Genomic DNA, 18,701 nt, shown 5'->3' on the forward strand with positions numbered 1-18,701 from the left:
TAGAAATAAGTAAACAATTTGAAGAAAAGCCATTTTGTACTCCACCCTCCTAACAAAAGTACACAGAAAGTGAAAAACAAAGATAGAATAATTCAACAATGAGATATAAGGGAAATAGGTCTGGTTCTTCAAATACTTTTCTTTTCAGGAAAGAAATCAACTAGCAGTTGAATGAACAACAAGAGCAGCCCAGGGGCCAAACAAAGAAATGTAGGAGACCAAGCCATTCCTCCCAGCTATAAATGCAAGGTTGCTCTGGGCACAGGACATAGGCAGCACCACAGAACCCCAAAGAAGGCAATACACATATACGTAAGTCCAAGAAATTCTGGGCTACTAGAGACCTGTTGATCTCCTACTGACCCTAGACAGGTCAAGGTCAGCAACGAAAGAGAAGCTGCACAATAGTGCTGCCACATCTATTGAACCATTCATGGACATGGCACATGGTAGAATCCATGGACAAGAAAAGGCAGGGCTCACCCTCACAAAGACCCCAACAACCTGCTCCTTAGGCTGTTCTTCCTGCCCTGGTCATCACCCCACAGACTGCGCCCACAGAGAAAGCAGAGTGAACCAGGGAGGTGACATCTGAGATGAGTTCATAGCAAATGGGTTCATAATGAACCACCTAAGGTAATTAAATATTATTCCCTAAAAACTTGCACATTTAATTTGAACTTTTAAAATATGGTTAAAAAATAACTATTTCACTGATTTTATCCCTTTTAGGAGACAGTGACTAACCCTACCAAGTTCTGGTCATGTTAGTTTTCCAGCACTCACCAGCCCACAAATGAACCTGTAAAGCTGCCTGGGTGTTCTTACTGAGGATTTATGTTCAGCTTAATTTGGAACATTCCAGGAGAGTGAAAGCTGCCTCTATCCATCATAACTCTCACGGTAACTGCTACACCAACCCTAATAGTTAAGAAATTCAGTCAACATAGTTTAAACAAATTGAAGTGAAACAATATTTTTCAGAGACATTTTTCTTACTTTTAAAGGACTTTCTCACGTATGACTTCATTGTATTGCACTGTGCTAATATGTCAGAGCAAAACGGTAATAAGGCGCTGAGCAGGTAAGATGAAAAAGCTTGGACAATATAAGGGGTGGTTCTAGAAGGAGGAATCACTGTTCCTCAGCAACTGTCTGCCTTGCTATCACTGCTGTGCCCAACTAGAGAAGCCAGAAAAGAATAATATCTCTATCCACTAGAAAAATCTACTCCAACATAGCTTTTCTGGGTTGGCCCTCTTAATCTTATCCTTAATGTTAGAACTGCATAATCCAATATGGTAGCCACTAACCACATGTAGTTTTTATTTATTTATTTATTTTGGCCACGCTGCGTGACATGTGGGAATCTTAGTTCCCCAACCAGGGGTGGAACCCGTGCCCCCTGCGGTGGAAGTGCAGAGTCTTAACCACGGGACCCCTGCGGAAGTCCCCACATGTAGTTTTTAATTTAAATTAATTAAAATTTTAAAATTCAGTTCTTCAGTCACGCCAGTCTCATTCCAAGTGTTTCATAGCCACATATGGCTAGTAGCTAACATATTGGGACAGAGCAGATATAAAAAGTCCTACTGGATTGCAGTGCCTCAAAACAGCTGAAACTAGGTTCTGGAGTTGGTATACAAAGTCTATGCAATGCTAAAAGGTTTTGTCTTCATCATTAGCAAACAGCAGATATAGCACGTTCCTATCCATTATAAAGATGTTTACAATCCAATTTTCAAATACCCATAAAGCATTTGCCTAAGTTATTACTGAATAATTTTGGAAAATAAAATGAACATTAAAAGTACACATTGGATAAGTGACTTCACAATTCAGATAAAATGAGATCTCAAATTAATTAAATTTTAAGAAGAGAAAAAAACATACTTCTTTTAAAAAAACACTCTGATTTTAACTTTTCTTCTTGTGCTTCAGTTGCCAACTCCCAGGAGACACACTGAGATGACCCTGTGTCCCACACACACCGGATGCCAGGTCCTGCTGCTAGACAAGCAGCTTCACTCTGGTGTGCTTCACACTGTTCTGAAGTAAATACCAGGATGTCACTGAGGAGGAGACTATTGAAACCACCAAATACATACATGGTGCTAAAAGAAAAAAAAAGAGAAAGAGTTCACTGGAAACTTACATAAACAAATGCATGATATACTTCTAATAATCTTTAGACGAATCTCACATATCAAAAGTCCTGTAAAAAAGTTATTTTTCAAGACCTCAAAAAACACTCTTATACCTTTACCTCCCAAATTCCAACCTTTCACAATGGCCTGTGACTACCCAGAATAGTTCCAATAATCTACCTCCTCTTTACAGATACTATATTAAAAAGTTCTCGTGATAAGTGAGTGACTTTTAACCAGGATTCTTCAGAATATTTTAGTGACAGGGCAAGCTAGCATATTTTAAAATTATACACATAATCCTACATCTGCATGTTTTTAAATATTAAAAATAAGTATGTACAATTTAAGAAGTATAGATAAAAGCTCTCTAATCAAAACTGTGTAATGAAAACATAGAACAATAAGAAAGAGATAAAAGTACATATGAAAATTTAGTACACAGTACAAGTCACAGTTTAATTAGTGAAACAAATGATTTCAAGGATTTCTTCCAACTCTGAGATCCTATAATCTACCAGGAAGTTTAGTACTAACCCACAATGAGGTATCAAATAATTCACTCTCACTGTGCCTCAATTTTCCTCAAATCGACAGAGGATAACTAAAGCGTAAAGATTCTGTGGCTGTATTTTTACTATATCTGAAAACTGACATATTTCAGTAACCAAAAATGAACACCAGGTTTAATTTTTAACTTCATATTGGTTTACTTAGTATCACATTACATAGTCTGGTTTCAGCTAGTCAATTTATTGCTTAAACCAAATAAGCTCCATCGGCCTCTCAGTACAGCTGGTGTCTTAGCAATTCTGAATTCATCTGGTCAGATCGGCTATGTGAGGGTAGGCAAAGTCCTTCAAAGAGGCTTGGAGCAGGGAACTGAAAAGAACAGCTGCATCTGCAGCAGTCTCAATGCCTCACAGCCCACTCTTCTTCATGCCTCCCCCAAAAACCACAAGGACGACTAAGTGAAGCACAGCTGGCCCAATGCAGATGCTCGATTAAGGGAGCCATCATTCAAAATGTGGAAATCATGTGAATCAAAGTTTCTCTTTAGGTTAAGTTACTTCACAAAATTAAACTAACCATTACAGCAGAAATTAACACAACACTGTAAATCAACTATACTTCAGTTGTAAAAAATTGAAAAAAAGATTAAACTAACCATGGTTTTTTACTACATGACCTCCCTTGTCATGCCCTGCCCCCCTCCAACCCTGGCCCATTCGTACAGATACTCACATATAGGCTCAAATACTCTACTGCAATTATACAAAAATAAGCACATTATTATAACTCAGGCAAGCCATTCCCAATTTTGATTCATGGTTAATTACATCTTATGGTAAACTGTCAACTTCTCTGAGTTTATATAAAAACTCTGAAATGTTTTGATAGAAAATCCATTTATTTGCTAATTACCATTATGGTACTAACAGCTGCCATTTAGCAAATGCCTATTATGTGCCAAATCTTATGCTAGGAGAACACCATGAATTTAAAGATGAACACAGCTGAGGCCAGGCACTCATAGGCAAGATGATGACAAAATGGACCCACTGTTTTTCAGATGAAGAACATCAAGAGGCACTTACTAGAAAACTTTAAGCGTTTTCCTTACTGAGGAAATATCAAATTACAATTTAAGATAAGACTTCAGGGACTTCTCTGGTGGTCTCTGGTGGTTAAGAATCCGCCTTCCAATGCAGGGGACACGGGTTCAATCCCTGGTCCGGGAACTAATATCCCACATGCCACGGGGCAACTAAGCCCACGTGCTGCAACTACTGAGCACGTGAGCCACAACTAGAGAGCCCACGTGCCACAACAAAAAAAAGATCCCGCACTCCGCAACGAAGATCCCACATGCTGCCACTAAGAACCAACGCAGGCAAATAAATAAATATATATTTTTAAAACATAACACTTCAAATTAGTAGTCAAAAATCCTTCCATTTTAATCAATACCTATCAAATATTCCCATAGTAAAACCATATTTATTGCTAAATTTCAGCTGTTTACTTTGTGAAAGATGTCCCTTTTTCCAGTATCTAAGTGTTTGAATTCTGTCAATTCTTCCTTCACATCTCCACGATAGGTTGCTTTCTTATCTTTCCTAATCCAAGGTGAATTACCTCATCTAACTTTCATTATCACAACAGAAATTCTGAAAATGAAGGGAATCCTAACATAATATACATGGGCATTATAGCATTTAAATAGTTTCAGGATTGATAAGGCCTAGAATTTTAAAAGGTGAAGTAAACAGTAATCAGAGAAGAAACAAAATGAGAAAAAATTAACAACATGATTAGACTATTTTAACAAATGAAAAAATTGGTAAAGCACACTATAAGGTACAGGTCACATGGCCACTCTGGAGCTCCCTTATATGACAGATGCTTCTCCAGGGGCAGATTTGTGAAGAGCTCTATTAGTTTGGGCCAGGCACTTCTGAATGATGCAATGAAATGCAGTGCAGACTTCAGATTATCCAAAGACTTGATATATATATATGAAGCACCACAGACTTGACCTATACGAAGCATCAGAATCTCCCCACCTCTGTTCCCATATCTTATCCCTTATCTAAAGTGCCCTCTCTCCTTTTTTTCAAATCTTTCTTCACCACTCAGACAAAAGCACCACAAACAATAGCAAATAACAGAGGGCCTAAGACAGTAACTGCACACAACTTTTGTTGTCCCATGCACTGAGAACACCAGACATAGCTTACTCCGCCATGCTAACAAAACTACATCAACAAACATGGCATTAGAAGTAATTCAAATCCACATCAAATATTTTAAATATAGATCAGGAAATTCATACCTAACATAATTCTGTGAAAAAACAATGGGATAAGGTAATCCTATGAATAATATGTAAGTCCAATATCACTTCACATTTTACTTCATTTTCATTTTAAACACAAGAGAAAAGGAGCAAGCACTTCTTCTTCAATTACCTGTTGTATAAGACTGCTGAATGGCCAAATCTGTTGACATCATGGTGGAGATCAGGTCTGGGAAGCACTGACCATCGGTCACAAGCTAGGAGCAAGAAAAACACATTTCAGGAGGGACTGTTATTCATAACCAATAGGGACTGGCATTTTCTTTGGGAAAGAAGACTGTAATAAACACAAACATATCTCTCAGTTTTTCTTAGTCACACCATTATTTCTGAAGTAAAAATGCAGCAGCAACAGAACAGAAGGGCAAGGAAGAACGGTAGGACTCTATAGCAATTCTAATTAGTGAATGCACATTCACATCACTCACTCTGTTGCCTCTCAATATTACCCACTAGAATGTTTTTTAACTTAAGCAAATCTTACATTTTTCAAAGCTTACATAAGTAAAACATGTGAATTCCATAATTATTTTTCACTCTGTATTGCTTTGCCCAAACTCAGTAACTAAAATAGAAATGTACAGGTGGAAAATTAAAACTAAAAAAAAAAAAAAAAAATCAAACTTTATCTAATTTTTAAAAGGTCCTTTCCTAGACCCCCTAGATCTACTAATTGTCCTTTGTTCTAATTCATGCTAGCAACTTCTCTTCTGGACCTCAATACCAACAGGTGCTGCTGAACCATACCAACCTCTGACTCACTGTCTTCCGTTCCCAGACACACAGACTTTCACACTCACTAAACAAAGGATCCGGACATTTATTCAACCCTGACAACAAAAGCTTTCACTTTCTTCTCCTACCCAGCCTAAACTCTGTGGTCTTCCTCACATGCAGAACAGAGGCCATCAACTCCCACAGCTTCCTGACCACCCACCTTGCTTCCTTCCCTAAAACCAGTGTGGCAGGAGCCCTTCCTCTTATCCCACCTGACTTTTACCACAGTATTTAAATATGCCCAAGGAGGCACTCATCTTACCCCTTTTTCTTCCCTTCACAGACAAGGGTTTTTTGGTTGTTTTTTTAAATTAAAACGGTCAACATTCACTGTGTATATCTCACCATATATTACTTCTCAGCCTCCTGTAATCTGGATCATTCCTCCATGTCTAGAGGGTAATAAATGACCTCTTTGTGAAAGAGTGAAAGACTCTCCAGTCCTTATTTTACTTAATCCCTCTATAGCCACTGTTAACTGCTACCTCTCAGGTCCCCAGTCTTGCCTCACTTTCCTCCTATTCTCTGACATGCTTTTGCAATCTCCATTCTCTTTAAGACTTCTTTATGTATCTATTCCCTGGCTCTTTGCTTATCCCTGATGACACATGCTCCCTACAGAAGTTCACCCCCTCCTACAGCTCCCCACTGATCTCTGTACTGCTCTGTCCCACACTCATCTCCAGCTGGACATGCCCCCAAATTCAATTTACTCACTTCCTCCCAGATCCTGTCCCTCTAGTTCTATTTCCAACCTTGGTAAAAAACACCATCTACTGTAGCCCACACCAGATACCAGATAAGGATGCTGTCACAGCTCTCAAAACACACTCGGGACAATCCTCGGGTTCCCAGTAATTCTCAAACACATTTGTCTCTTTATCCTCATTGCCACTTCCACAGTCTTGGTTCAAACCCTCCTCAGGACTTTATCAACAGCCTCTTAACTCCCATCTTGCCCCTTCCCAACTACTCATCACAATGCCACAAAGAGATCTTCCTAAGACACAAATACAATTCTATCACCTCTTCTGTAAGATTCTTCAAAAAGCCCAAACCCCTCAGCATGACATAACAGGCCCCTCAAGATCTGACCAGACAGCTGCTTGCTTCTAGTTCCACTTACAGCCACTCTTCCCTGATGTGCTACTAGAATACAGCCAAAACTAAATACTCACAGCCCCCAAATATGTGGCATGGTGTCTTTCCACCTCTGTGTCTCTAAACATGGGCTTCCTTTCCCTGAGAAGTCCTGCCTAACTTGGCCCAGCCAACTTCCCAGGGTTCCTAGGACCCAGCCTGGATGGCCCTCCTCAAGAAGGCTTTCCCTGACTGTACCCCTTACCCCTCATGAATTAAGGGATGCTCACAGGTGCTCTCATACGTTCTTCTCAGAGCAAGTAACACCCTGAATGCAATTAATATTGTCTGCTCAGTTCTCTGCCTCCCCCACCATGAGGCCAAGGACTGTAACTTGTTCCTCTTATGATCCCCAATGTATAAGTTCAGTGGCTGGCACATAAATGTCTGTTAAAAAAGAACATCTGATAATATTTATATTTATATCATATGATATATAATAAATATTAAAGAATTTCTAATATCTGTTTTGCATGAACCAATACTGCCCTCTTCTGGTCAGTACATTACCACACCAAATTCTTAAAAATTCGCTGTCCAAGTATTACATCAAGAATGTGTGAAACCAGTTTCAAGGGAATAAGATAAAGTTAAACTTAAACCAACTTAACACAATGCTGGTGGTCACAACTACATAACACATATTACTATGTAAGGCTTTTATCTGTGAAACAGGAGAGCCCAATCACCCCAACTCATCAAAGGAGGGACTTCAAAAAGAATTTAATATAGAAATAATGCTTTTTAACAGATTATAATATCAGTCAAATTAACATAAAAAATTCCATTTGGACCTCTTTCAAATAGCTTGACCATTTTTAACTAGAAATATTTTCTGTTTCTTTTAAAATGCTGCTTACAGACAAAAAAGATTCTTGAAGCTAAAATGGCTTTGGGAAACTTACCAATGTCGTAAGCCATGAAGTCTGAAGAGAAGCATTTGGCTCCATGGCTCATGGATGTGTCATTGTGTGTGTTTCCTCCAAACACCAGCATGGTTCCACTCACTATCACAGCTGTGTGCAAGTAACGGAAAAATCGGCTGTCCTTAAGAATAGTCCTTTTGAGTTTATTTAAAAATAATAAATACAAGGTTAGTTCTTTAGAATATTTATCATCTATGTGCTAATACAAACATAACCATTTTCTTAACTTCAGATCCAAGTGTGCAAATAATTCTAGATTTTTCTCTGTATATAAGTAACTTTCTCAACAATAAACATGTAAAATTGAAAGACGTATGAGAATTTTGATAAGATATGTTAAGAGCCTTAAAAATGTTCATACTCTATGTTCATACTCTATAATTCCAGTTTCTGAGTAGATATCATGTGAAATATGGATGGAAGCTTACATATGTTTTATTAATAAGACAAGAGCTAGAAACCAAAACTTCCAACTGTATGGGCTCAGGATACCTACATGATGGAGTATTACACAGTCACTAAAAATGACAATTTTAATGACAGACAATGTAAAATGGTATCCATAGCATGGTCTCAAATATGTAAGGAAATATGAAAAGAAACCATTGCTTTATAATAATTATATTATTTCATAACTCAAATTTGCTTTACATTTTTTAAGATTAGCAAACTTTATATAGACCAATATATAGTAGAGTGAGGACAGCTCTAATCTCTTAGGTACTGAGACCACCTCTGTTTGATGATTTCATGGAATGATGCCAGTAACTGACCCTAATGATAACACCTTGGTCAACAAGAAAAGATTAAAAAGTGGATATATTCTACTTAATTACAACAGTGTGCATAAACTCAGCTATGCAGAACAATTTATTCCTTAGGATTCTGAATAGCTAAAATTTTACAGTGGTACTGAGTGTATGAAAATTGAAAAATAGTCAAAAAAACCCCCCCAAAAAACCCAAGGTTCTAATCAACCTACTACAAAATTATAGATACTACTACTTTGTACCTTCTGCTTATTTCACAATTTCTGTTTACAACAATGAAGAGAATTATCTGCAAGGCCTGAAAACAAAAATGTGGCACAATTTTCCCAGCAATTGCCAGAATTCCCACCTTAAAGTGAAAGCTCAAGAAAAAGCACCCACCACATCTGGGTGTCCACATTGTATCTGTAGAGATCATCTGCAAGCCGGTATTTATTGGCACTGAAAGCCTTGTAGCCTCCATGAATATACAGGGACCTGGTCCTGTGGTCATAGACACTGCTATGGCCATAGCCCCCTTGGACAAGGGCACCCTGGGTATGTAATATACTCCATGTGTTCTCACCTGGAAAGGGCAAACAGTTAAAGGCAAACGTTGCAGGCTCCTCCTAATACTTAAAATTACCAATTAACTTAAGACAAGAGATTTCAGGAGACTTGATACATGTAACTTTCTTTAACCATTTTATTTTTAAAGCAAGGCCATCTAAAACTTGTAACAAATCCAGGTGGCCAAACTTCAACCTGTTAAATGTTCTGATGTTCTAATATGTAGGAAAAGAATTACATTAAATTTAAAAGACTCAGATCCCCCTCAATTGAAGAATTAATTCCCCATGACCTTTACGGACCAATTTGCAGACGTACTTTATGGACCTACTTTCTTAAAATATCATCCACATCTACAAAAACAAATATAATAAAATTTAACCAAAGGAAAGATTATATACTAAGGGGAAATCATGCTCCATTAAACCAATCTCTAAAGGGCTTTTCAAATACTTTTTTTTTTTCTGCAGAGTATTTGTTGTTTCAAACGCTTTTTATTTATTTATTTTATTTTCAACACTCATAGCATTTAGTGCCATTTTTGGCTCCTTGCTAAATTGACAGTAACAAATATATATACCACATAGCAGTATCAATAATCTAAACTTCACTGGCAATTCATCAATGCTAACTGTATCTCAAGATCAAGTACTGGGTCAATGTTAAGTTGAATTTTGTTAAACAGTCATAATAATAAGAGCAAAATTTTAAATCTGACATTCAAAAACGATTCATTGAAAAAAACATACGTACCCAAGTCATACTCCTGCACATTGCTAATATATCCATAGAGAGGGCAGTGACCAAAGATAATCAGCATGACCACTCGGCTACTATTCAATGTGACAATGTGTGCTGAGTGCCCAACCACTGCATACTGCTCCTTTGCTTTAGGGGATAACAATACCCATGATTCATTATGAATATGAAACACTCTCAACTCATTGGTCACATTCCCTGTTGAATCAATTTTTCCTCCATACATGTAAATTTTATCCTAGGGAAAAAATGTAAACAAAATTCTAAAAAACATCAAAAGGATCAAATCTAAACACAGAAAAAGGAACAGTTCAAAACCTCAATATTATTCTTAAGCTTAAAAGGTGTTAGTGAAAAGCACCTTTCAGTTAATTATTAGGAAAAGGATGTAGAAAGAACAAAATAAAATAAATCTAACCTATATCCCTAATACTTTGCCACTTTTCTTGGACTTCCTCACACAAGATCTTTTACAATATAAAATGGCTTGGAAAAATAAAGTTGAAATAAACTAAAAAACAGGGAAATGAAAATGATTACTCAGTTACATTGTAATGTCGCTATCCTTGGCTAAACTTGCTAATGAACATAAAAGCTAACCTGCACTAGATTAATTTTTAACCATTTATTATCACAACCATAATAACCCAGATTGAATATGAATCCATTTAAATCTCTCAGGTTAAAGTAGTTTCAACCTTAATTTCCATGTATAACTTAGCCAATTATATACCCCCCATATTAGAAAGTTTTCCCCCAATTAAAAACCAACACTGAAGTCAAAATCAGGACAGAAAATAGAATGGTGGTTGCCAGGGGCAGGCAGGAGGAGGGAAAGGGGAATTATTGCTGAATGGGCATAGAGTTGCAGTTTTACAAGATCAAAAGAATTACAAAGATGAAAAGAAAAACAAAGCAAAAAAATAAAAAAGAATTACAAAGATGGATGGTGATGATGGCTGCACAACATTATGAATGAAGTTAGTATCACTGAATTGTACACTTAAAAATGGCTGAGTATGTTATACATACTTTAACACAATAAAAAAGATTAGAAAAAAAATCCAACATTAAATAGCTATTTCAATCACATAATATGAGAAAGTAACAGTGGAAGAGTTGAGTTTCTAGCTTAGTACAGAGTGGAGACATTTTACCTTGTATAATGCTAAAGAATGACCATATCTAACAACCACATTGTTCACAGAATGGTTCAGTGCAAGCCACTCCCTAGAAGCAAGGTCATACCTATAAAACAAACAGATCATATTTTCACCCAAATGACAAAACACAACATCTTGGAGTCTTTATTTGTGATCTAATCCACTTTGGAGATGCTCGTTAAATCTGCAATGGATATGGTGAGGTACTTGGGCAAACAAACCTAACATCTGTGCCTATGTGGCACATGAGAACTCAGGAAGGGGGAGCTGGGTTCCACAGCTCTGGGACGAGAAAGAAAATCTACTGGAATTTTCTAATGCTTCCTGAAAACCTGTTCTACACACTAAATCACTTGCAGGTTTGCATTATACTCAAGGGACTTTTATTACTATACCTTTTCTTTCATTTAACCATGCAAAAGTAAAGACACATACTGAAAAAGGGATGATAACTAAGTTAAAAAAATTCTTAGCCTTTCCTTTTCTTTATCTAATTTATTTTAAAAAGTAATATTTTCAAAAAAATGAGAATATCATTATAGCATTTCAATTATACTATAAATACACTTAAAGACCTTTAAAATATAAAAATGCCCCAAAGAAAATCATTTATACTCTTACATTGCAGCATTAATCACATTCAGTATCTTAGAATATTAGTTCTGTCTTTGTGGAAAACATCATTCTATTGTTTTTATTAAAATTATACATACTCACTATAAAAAGTGTAATCAATGCAAAAAAAATAAAGAGCCAAAAACCTAAAAATGACCCCACATTCTGTCACCTAGAAATGAATATCATTAAGTAAACATCATTCCAGACATTTTCTATGCATACATACAGATAGAAGAATAGACTGATAATATACATTTATACAAAGGGGATCCTAATATATGTGAATTTTAATAAAGTGTTAATTTTAATTTTATATAATTTAATAGAAAAAAGAAACCAAAGGAAAACCAATATTACTGTTATATTTTACATGTTTATTTTCTATAAGTTTCCCTGAATACAAGATTTTTAAATTATGAAAAACATTATGTAAACAAGATGTAAGAAAGTTTTATCACAACATAATAGCAAAAAAAGGGAAACAAATATCCATCAATAGAAAATGGATTAATAAATCATAGATATCTATATAACACTTATAGAGTGAATATACTCAAGCAATGTATTATTAACATAAATCTTGAAACAATGTTAAGCTAAAAAAGCAAACTGCAGAATACTGTTCCTGTAAAGACTAAAACAAGAAAATTTATTAACTCTAAAAATGTTCATATATATTACAAGTCTAAAGATAAGTATGTGAACAAATGACATCACAATATCAGGATATTGATTATCTCTGGGATTTTAGAGGGGCATGTGGGGTCTTAACTATATTAGCAATGTTTTACTTCCTAACCTGGATGACGAATGTATTAGCATTCATTATTTTTCTCTAAACCTTTCCCTCTGTCTTAAATATTTTATACATGATCTGAAGAAAACATAAAATGGTGACATTCATTAAATATGAATAACACTTAACTCAATACCAGCTATTATTTTGTGTATTTTTTTGGAATATTCTACATTTTTAAAGTACATGAAAAGTTATTTAGAGTAAACTCCCTTTAGTTTTAAAATTACACATAATTTAATTTTGGACAGACTCCACTAACTTCCTACTTTGAAAGTTGAAAACATTAGCACCCACATTTCCTCCCATTTCTTCTCCCAATTTTTGTTATATAATTTTTACATTGTCCAGGTTCAAAACATGCACATTCCATTCTATAATTTCAGTTACTTAGTACTGGATCTATATTTTAGTTGAATCAGTCTCCTCACAGTCCTCTTACCACAACTTCTCCTTCTTGAGTCTTTAATTCTGAATTGGCTAGACGGCACTGTCAAGTGGTTATTCCTAGTGGAGATCATACGTGCTCCTCCCCCTAAATTATTTCATGTTGAAGAATATCTGCTCGCTAGCTTTAGAGGTGAATGACATCTTGGCTGCATATAATACTCATGGGCCATCCTTTCTTTCCCACACAACTTTGCTGATGCTGCTCCCTTGAATGTCGCTGGTATTGAATGCTGGCAATGGAGGTCTGAGGCCAGTCTGATTTTTTTCCACTTTTGTGTGGTTTGCTTTTCTGCTTGGAAGTCAGAAGTCTCAATCATTCTCATTCTCTCTCCCCCTCCTTTCTTCCCTCCCTCTCTCTAAATATATAAATAAACATAAATATATACATGTATTATATATAAATATATATGTATTTCTCTCACGGTTTTTTAAAGACACAACATTGTACTTTACTTACGGTGGAAATAACTTAAATCCATCCAGGTAAATGTTTTAACAAAATGGACTGCATACTACTGCAACTTTTATGGCATTCTGGAAAGTGTTTCCTAAGAAGAACTAGCATGGCTTCTCAAAAACACATATACACCTTACGTTCAAGCCAAAGGCCTGTTTCTTTAAGCTTGAAAGAAAGGAAAGAAACAGAGGGAGCACAGAAACAAATCTCCACGTGACCCAATCCATTTCTCTTTCAAGTGACACGGAAGGTGCTCAATCTGTATCATAATGCATTTTACTCTTCCTCAATCAATAACGTGTCAGCCCAAGAGCTGGTCAGAGACACTGAAGTGCCGGCAGGTGCTCAAATCTGGTTAAGATAAACTGCCAAAAGACACTTACATAACAGGTTGTCACTCTTTTCACAATACAGAGACGCAAACACAAGAACAATGTTGATGCAATAAACTGTAAGAAATGCCAAGTACCAGATAAACACTCCTTCTTCTGGGAGCTGAGTCCAAGATAAAGGAATATTGAACAATTAGTTCTAAGACCTGGACATGCAGTTAAGCAAAGACAAACCTCAGGAATTCAGAAGTAGGTGTCTTCCATAAAGGTGCAGCCATCTCTCTCACAAACTCCTCCCTGATGGCTGGCAACACAATGCCCATCATGCCACAGGGCACATCCTCTGGCCCTCACTGTGGCCTGGTATTCCAATTATAGTGTCTGGCCATCCAAAGACCACAGGAAAGGCTCTACAGAGATTGAACTTGATCCCAGCCAGCAGGAGTCAAGAACTACCTGAGGCTTCCCACCCAATAATTTGTCCTTTATCCTAAAAGTTCAATAATTTGATCAAATCAGGTCTTATCATTGAACAACTATAATATTTTTCCTCAAACATCTTGTACCATTTCAATCCACTTGTTCTATTTGTTAGGTTCTTTTCTTCAGTGACAGCAATTATCTGTATTATATTGGACCTTCTGTCTCCCACATCTTTGCTTTTTCTAATTATTTAACTTTTTCATCTGCATTCATTAGAATCACGTCTACCAAGCTGTCAGCAGTTCGATTTTCATTGTAGTTCTTGCTGTATGTAACTTATTTTTATTTCTTTACATGTGTAATCTCCCATTTCATCGCATTATTATCTTCTTGCTTTTCAGCTTGTTTTTCTGAATTCAAATTCTCATTATATTGATCCATAACCCAAAGCAGTTGGAAGGAATACTTTTCCTCTATGATCAGTTGTCAGTTTTACACGCTGTGTTCTTTCCTCTTTACTTTTTCATCATAGATATTTGCATTTGCTACAATGTCACTTCTTGTCTTGCTTGTGGTTAGACACTGCTCTCCAGACATTACATTTGCAAACTGTGGGTGATTTCTTAATTCTTTTTCCACTGTATCTAAGATAAGTTTATCTTTCCATCCTAGCTTTAGTGTGAGAGTTGGCATTTTATGTTCTGTCCACTTTTCTGAAGTCTGAAGAAATGCTGGGGCTCAGGTAGGGGTGGGGGTGTGCAGTCTCTTAGAATAAAATACCGAGAGTCTATTCGCCTCTGAGATTTTGTTTAAGTGTCCTATCCCAGGGTTCAAATTTTGGGATAGCCAAATTACATAGAAGCCCTGACTTTTGGGCAGACTCAGCCACTTGATCAATTTCCCCCCTTTTCACTTGATCCTCCTTAGCAACTATTTCTTACACTATTCAGTTTAAAGGGCAAGAAAACAATGATACCCACTCAGTTTGCTTCTCTCTAGATTTGGGGCTATTAGTGAGAACTCTCAGAATTTCACCATATGGTTTCTGTGGGGGCTTGCTGTTTCTGTGTGTCTGTTTTAAGTTTATCATATTAGGTGATACTCCTTACCTTGTGTGGTTACCTGTTGCTCAATTTCTTCTTATTATTTTTTTTAGCTTAAAATAAAACCTATTTTTTTGCTCAAGGGAAGGAAATTCAGTGACATTTCAATTGGAAATCTTAACCAGATGACCAAGATAATTTGTTTTGCAAGAGGACCCTTGGGTGACATAAAATGGGAACTGCTTTTTAATGCAACTTAAAAGTTTTGGGTTAACAGGGTCGTGGAGAAAATAGAGAGTGAGGGCAATTCCTGCAATATGCTTATATAAGAGTATAGACGATGATAAAATTTATGATCTAAGTTCCAGAAATACTTCCTCTAAAAGAAGTCACTATATTCACTTTTCATGAGTTAGTAAAAATTTATTTGAAACTGTATTAGTATTTACACAACATACATAAAGCTGTAAAAATCATGTTTTGATCAAGTACAAGAAGAAAAATGTTAAAACCTAAAAAGTAAATATGGAGATACATTAGTTAGATTACTCCTTTCTGCACGTGGACGCCACCAAGTAAGCATCGTTGACATCTTCTCTCTCCACTGCCATCATGTCTAAGTCAGAGTCTCCCAAAGAGCCCAAACAACTGCGGAAGCTCTTCATCGGAGGTTTGAGCTTTGAAAGAACTGATGAGAGTCTGAGGAGCCACCTGAGCAATGGGGAGCGCTCACAGACTGTGTGGTAACAAGGGATCCAAACACCAATCGCTCCAGAGGCTTCGGGGTTGTCACGTATGCCACTATGGAGGAGGTGTATGCAGCTATGAATGCAAGGCCACACAAGGTGGATGGAAGAGTTGTGGAACCAAGGAGGGCTGTCTCAAGAGAAGACTTTCAAAGACCTGGTGCCCACTTAACTATGAAAAAGATTTTTGTTAGTGGCATTAAAGAAGACACTGAAGAACATTATCTAAGAGATTATTTTGAACAGTATGGGAAAACTAAAGTGACTGAAATCACGACTGACTGAGGCAGTGGCAAAAGAGGCTTTGCTTTTGTAACCTTTGATGACCATAACTCCGCAGACAAGACTGTCATTCAGAAATATCACATAGTGAACAGCCACAACTGTGAGGTAAGGAAAGCCCTATCTAAGCAAGAGAAGGCTAGCGCTTCATCCAGCCAAAGAGGTCGAAGTGGTTCTGGAAGCTTTGGTGGTGGTCGTGGAGGGGGTTTTGGTGGGAATGACAGCTTTGGTCATGGAAGAAACTTCAGTGGTCGAGGTGGCTTTGGTGGTGGCCGCGGTGGTGGTGGCTATGGTGGCAGTGGGGATGGCTATAACGGATTTGGTAATGATGGAAGCAATTTTGGAGGTGGTCGAAGCTACAGTGATTTTGGCAATTACAACAATCAATCTTCAAATTTTGGACCCATGAAAGAAGGAAACTTTGGAGGCAGAAGTTCTGGCCCTTGTGGTGGTGGATGCCAGTACTTTGCCAAACCACGAAATCAGGGTGGCTATGGCGGTTCCAGCAGCAGCAGTAGCTGTGGCAGTGGCAGAATGTTTTAATTACTGCCAGGAAACAAAGCTTCACAGGAGAGGAGAGCCAGAGAAGTGACAGGGAAGCTACAGGTTACAACAGATTTGTGAACTCAGCCAAGCACAGTGGCGGCAGGGCCTAGCTGCTACAAAGAAGACATGTTTTAGACAATACTCCTGTGTATGGGCCAAAAAACCTCAAGGACTGTATTTGTGACTAACTGTATAACAGGTTATTTTAGTTTCTACTCTGTGGAAAGTGTAAAACAAAGGGTTTTAATGTAAATGCTTTTTTTGCACCCATGCTGTTGATTGCTAAATATAATTGTCTGATCATGACACTGAATTAATGCACCTTTTTAAAAAATGTGCTCTGTAAAGTTAGTCTACTCTAAAGACATTTTGGTAAACGACTGCATCAGTGTGAAGTCAGAATTTCTTCAGGGTGATGTCGGGTTCCATTTGAAATTTATTCACAACCTGCTTGTGAATTAAGCCAATGTCTTCAGAAACTTGGTGTAGATGAACTGACAGTTACTGTGTTGTGACCTGGAGTTCACCGTTAAAAGGGTCACCCAAGCCAAGTTATGGACTTTTTTGGTTATTAATGTGATTGCTGACACATCCTATGCAATATATCTAAATAGAATTATGGTACAAGATAAAGTTATAGATGGGAATGAAGCTTGTTTATCACCCGTTACCATGGGTAATCAATAAACTATTTAACACCCTCTTAAAAATAAATAAAATTAAAAAAAATAAACATGGATTACGAGATACACCAGTCAAATAAAAGTAGTAGGTAACATCTATATTTCTAAGAATAAATATTTGTGAAAGAAACAGATAATTCATTTACTCTCTTATTCATTTGATAAAAACTTATTTGAGCACATTCCATGAGCTAAGCCAAACTGAGTGAGTTAACAAGGTCTCTAACCTTGTAGAACATATAGTGGAAAAGGCAGAAAATAAGCAAGAACAATGGGCACAAGTAAAATAAAAATTATGGACACTGCTCTAAAGGAAATGAGAACTATGAAAAAAACCAGGGAGCACCTGTCTGAACTAGCTGATCGGGGAGGATCTCACTATGGGACAGTTAACTGACAGGATACGTAAAGGAAGAAAGCAGCCCTGAGGTACAATGGCAGGAACAGTCTAGACAAAGGGAAGAGCAAGCATAAGGAGTTTCAGGTAAGGAAAGAGGGCTGATGGGGCAGGAGGGGAGCAAGTTGAGTATGGGAAGGTAAGCAGCGGTCACATCAGGTAGGATCATTAAGTCCCATGGGAAGTCACTGAAGGGTTTTAAGAAGGTAGTAAATGATAAAATGTATATCCTAAGAAATCACCCCAGTTGATATTTAGAAAATGGATTAAGCGGAATGAATGGAAACAGACAGACTTTATAGGAACCTACTGCTGAATCCTAGATGAGAGATACTGGCAAGCTGGTCTTATTGATTTGTTTTTTTTTCCTGTACGCGGGCCTCTCACTGTTATGGCCTCTCCCTTTGCGGAGCACAGGCTCCGGACGCACAGGCTCAGCGGCCATGGCGCACGGGCCCAGTTGCTCCACGGCATGTGGGATCTTCCCGGACCGGGTAATGAACTCGTGTCCCCTGCATCGGCAGGCGGACTCTCAACCATTGCGCCACTAGGGAAGCCCGGCAAGCTGGTCTTAAAAGAGAAAAGAATGAATATGACATGTTTTTGGTGACAAAGTTGATGGGCTTGACATGAGATTATGTTATGAGGAGGTAAAGGAGAGGAAGTATCAAAATGACTCCCAGATTTCTTACTTCAAGGGAGGATGATGCCAGTTAGAAGTACAAAAATCACATAAATGGTAGAATATATGACTCATAATATCTAGTATAACAGTGGAAGGGACAATCACCTTTACACCTTTAATTTTACCTTTACTTCTCAGGGTGGCAGCACTAG

General features: G+C 37.3%; 1 protein-coding gene and 1 pseudogene across 3 annotated transcripts in view; one reads left to right on the plus strand and one right to left on the minus strand.

The window, feature by feature from the left end:
* Nucleotides 1-18,701, minus strand: part of ATRN (attractin) — a 160,782-nt gene that overhangs the window by 90,473 nt on the left and 51,608 nt on the right. For all 3 annotated transcript variants that reach the window (XM_059037673.2, XM_059037677.2, XM_067013940.1), the window contains exons 7-12: nt 11,086-11,176; nt 9,923-10,166; nt 9,002-9,185; nt 7,830-7,984; nt 5,120-5,204; nt 1,894-2,114 (exon numbers count right to left, since the gene is read on the minus strand). In XM_059037673.2, coding sequence (XP_058893656.1) covers nt 1,894-2,114; nt 5,120-5,204; nt 7,830-7,984; nt 9,002-9,185; nt 9,923-10,166; nt 11,086-11,176 — 980 coding nt within the window. The remainder of the gene's footprint in view (nt 1-1,893; nt 2,115-5,119; nt 5,205-7,829; nt 7,985-9,001; nt 9,186-9,922; nt 10,167-11,085; nt 11,177-18,701) is intronic.
* On the plus strand, nt 15,823-16,781 carry LOC131741130 (heterogeneous nuclear ribonucleoprotein A1-like; annotated as a pseudogene).

This window comes from Kogia breviceps, chromosome 14, assembly GCF_026419965.1.
Source record: "Kogia breviceps isolate mKogBre1 chromosome 14, mKogBre1 haplotype 1, whole genome shotgun sequence".
In the NCBI taxonomy this organism is placed as follows: domain Eukaryota; kingdom Metazoa; phylum Chordata; class Mammalia; order Artiodactyla; family Physeteridae; genus Kogia; species Kogia breviceps.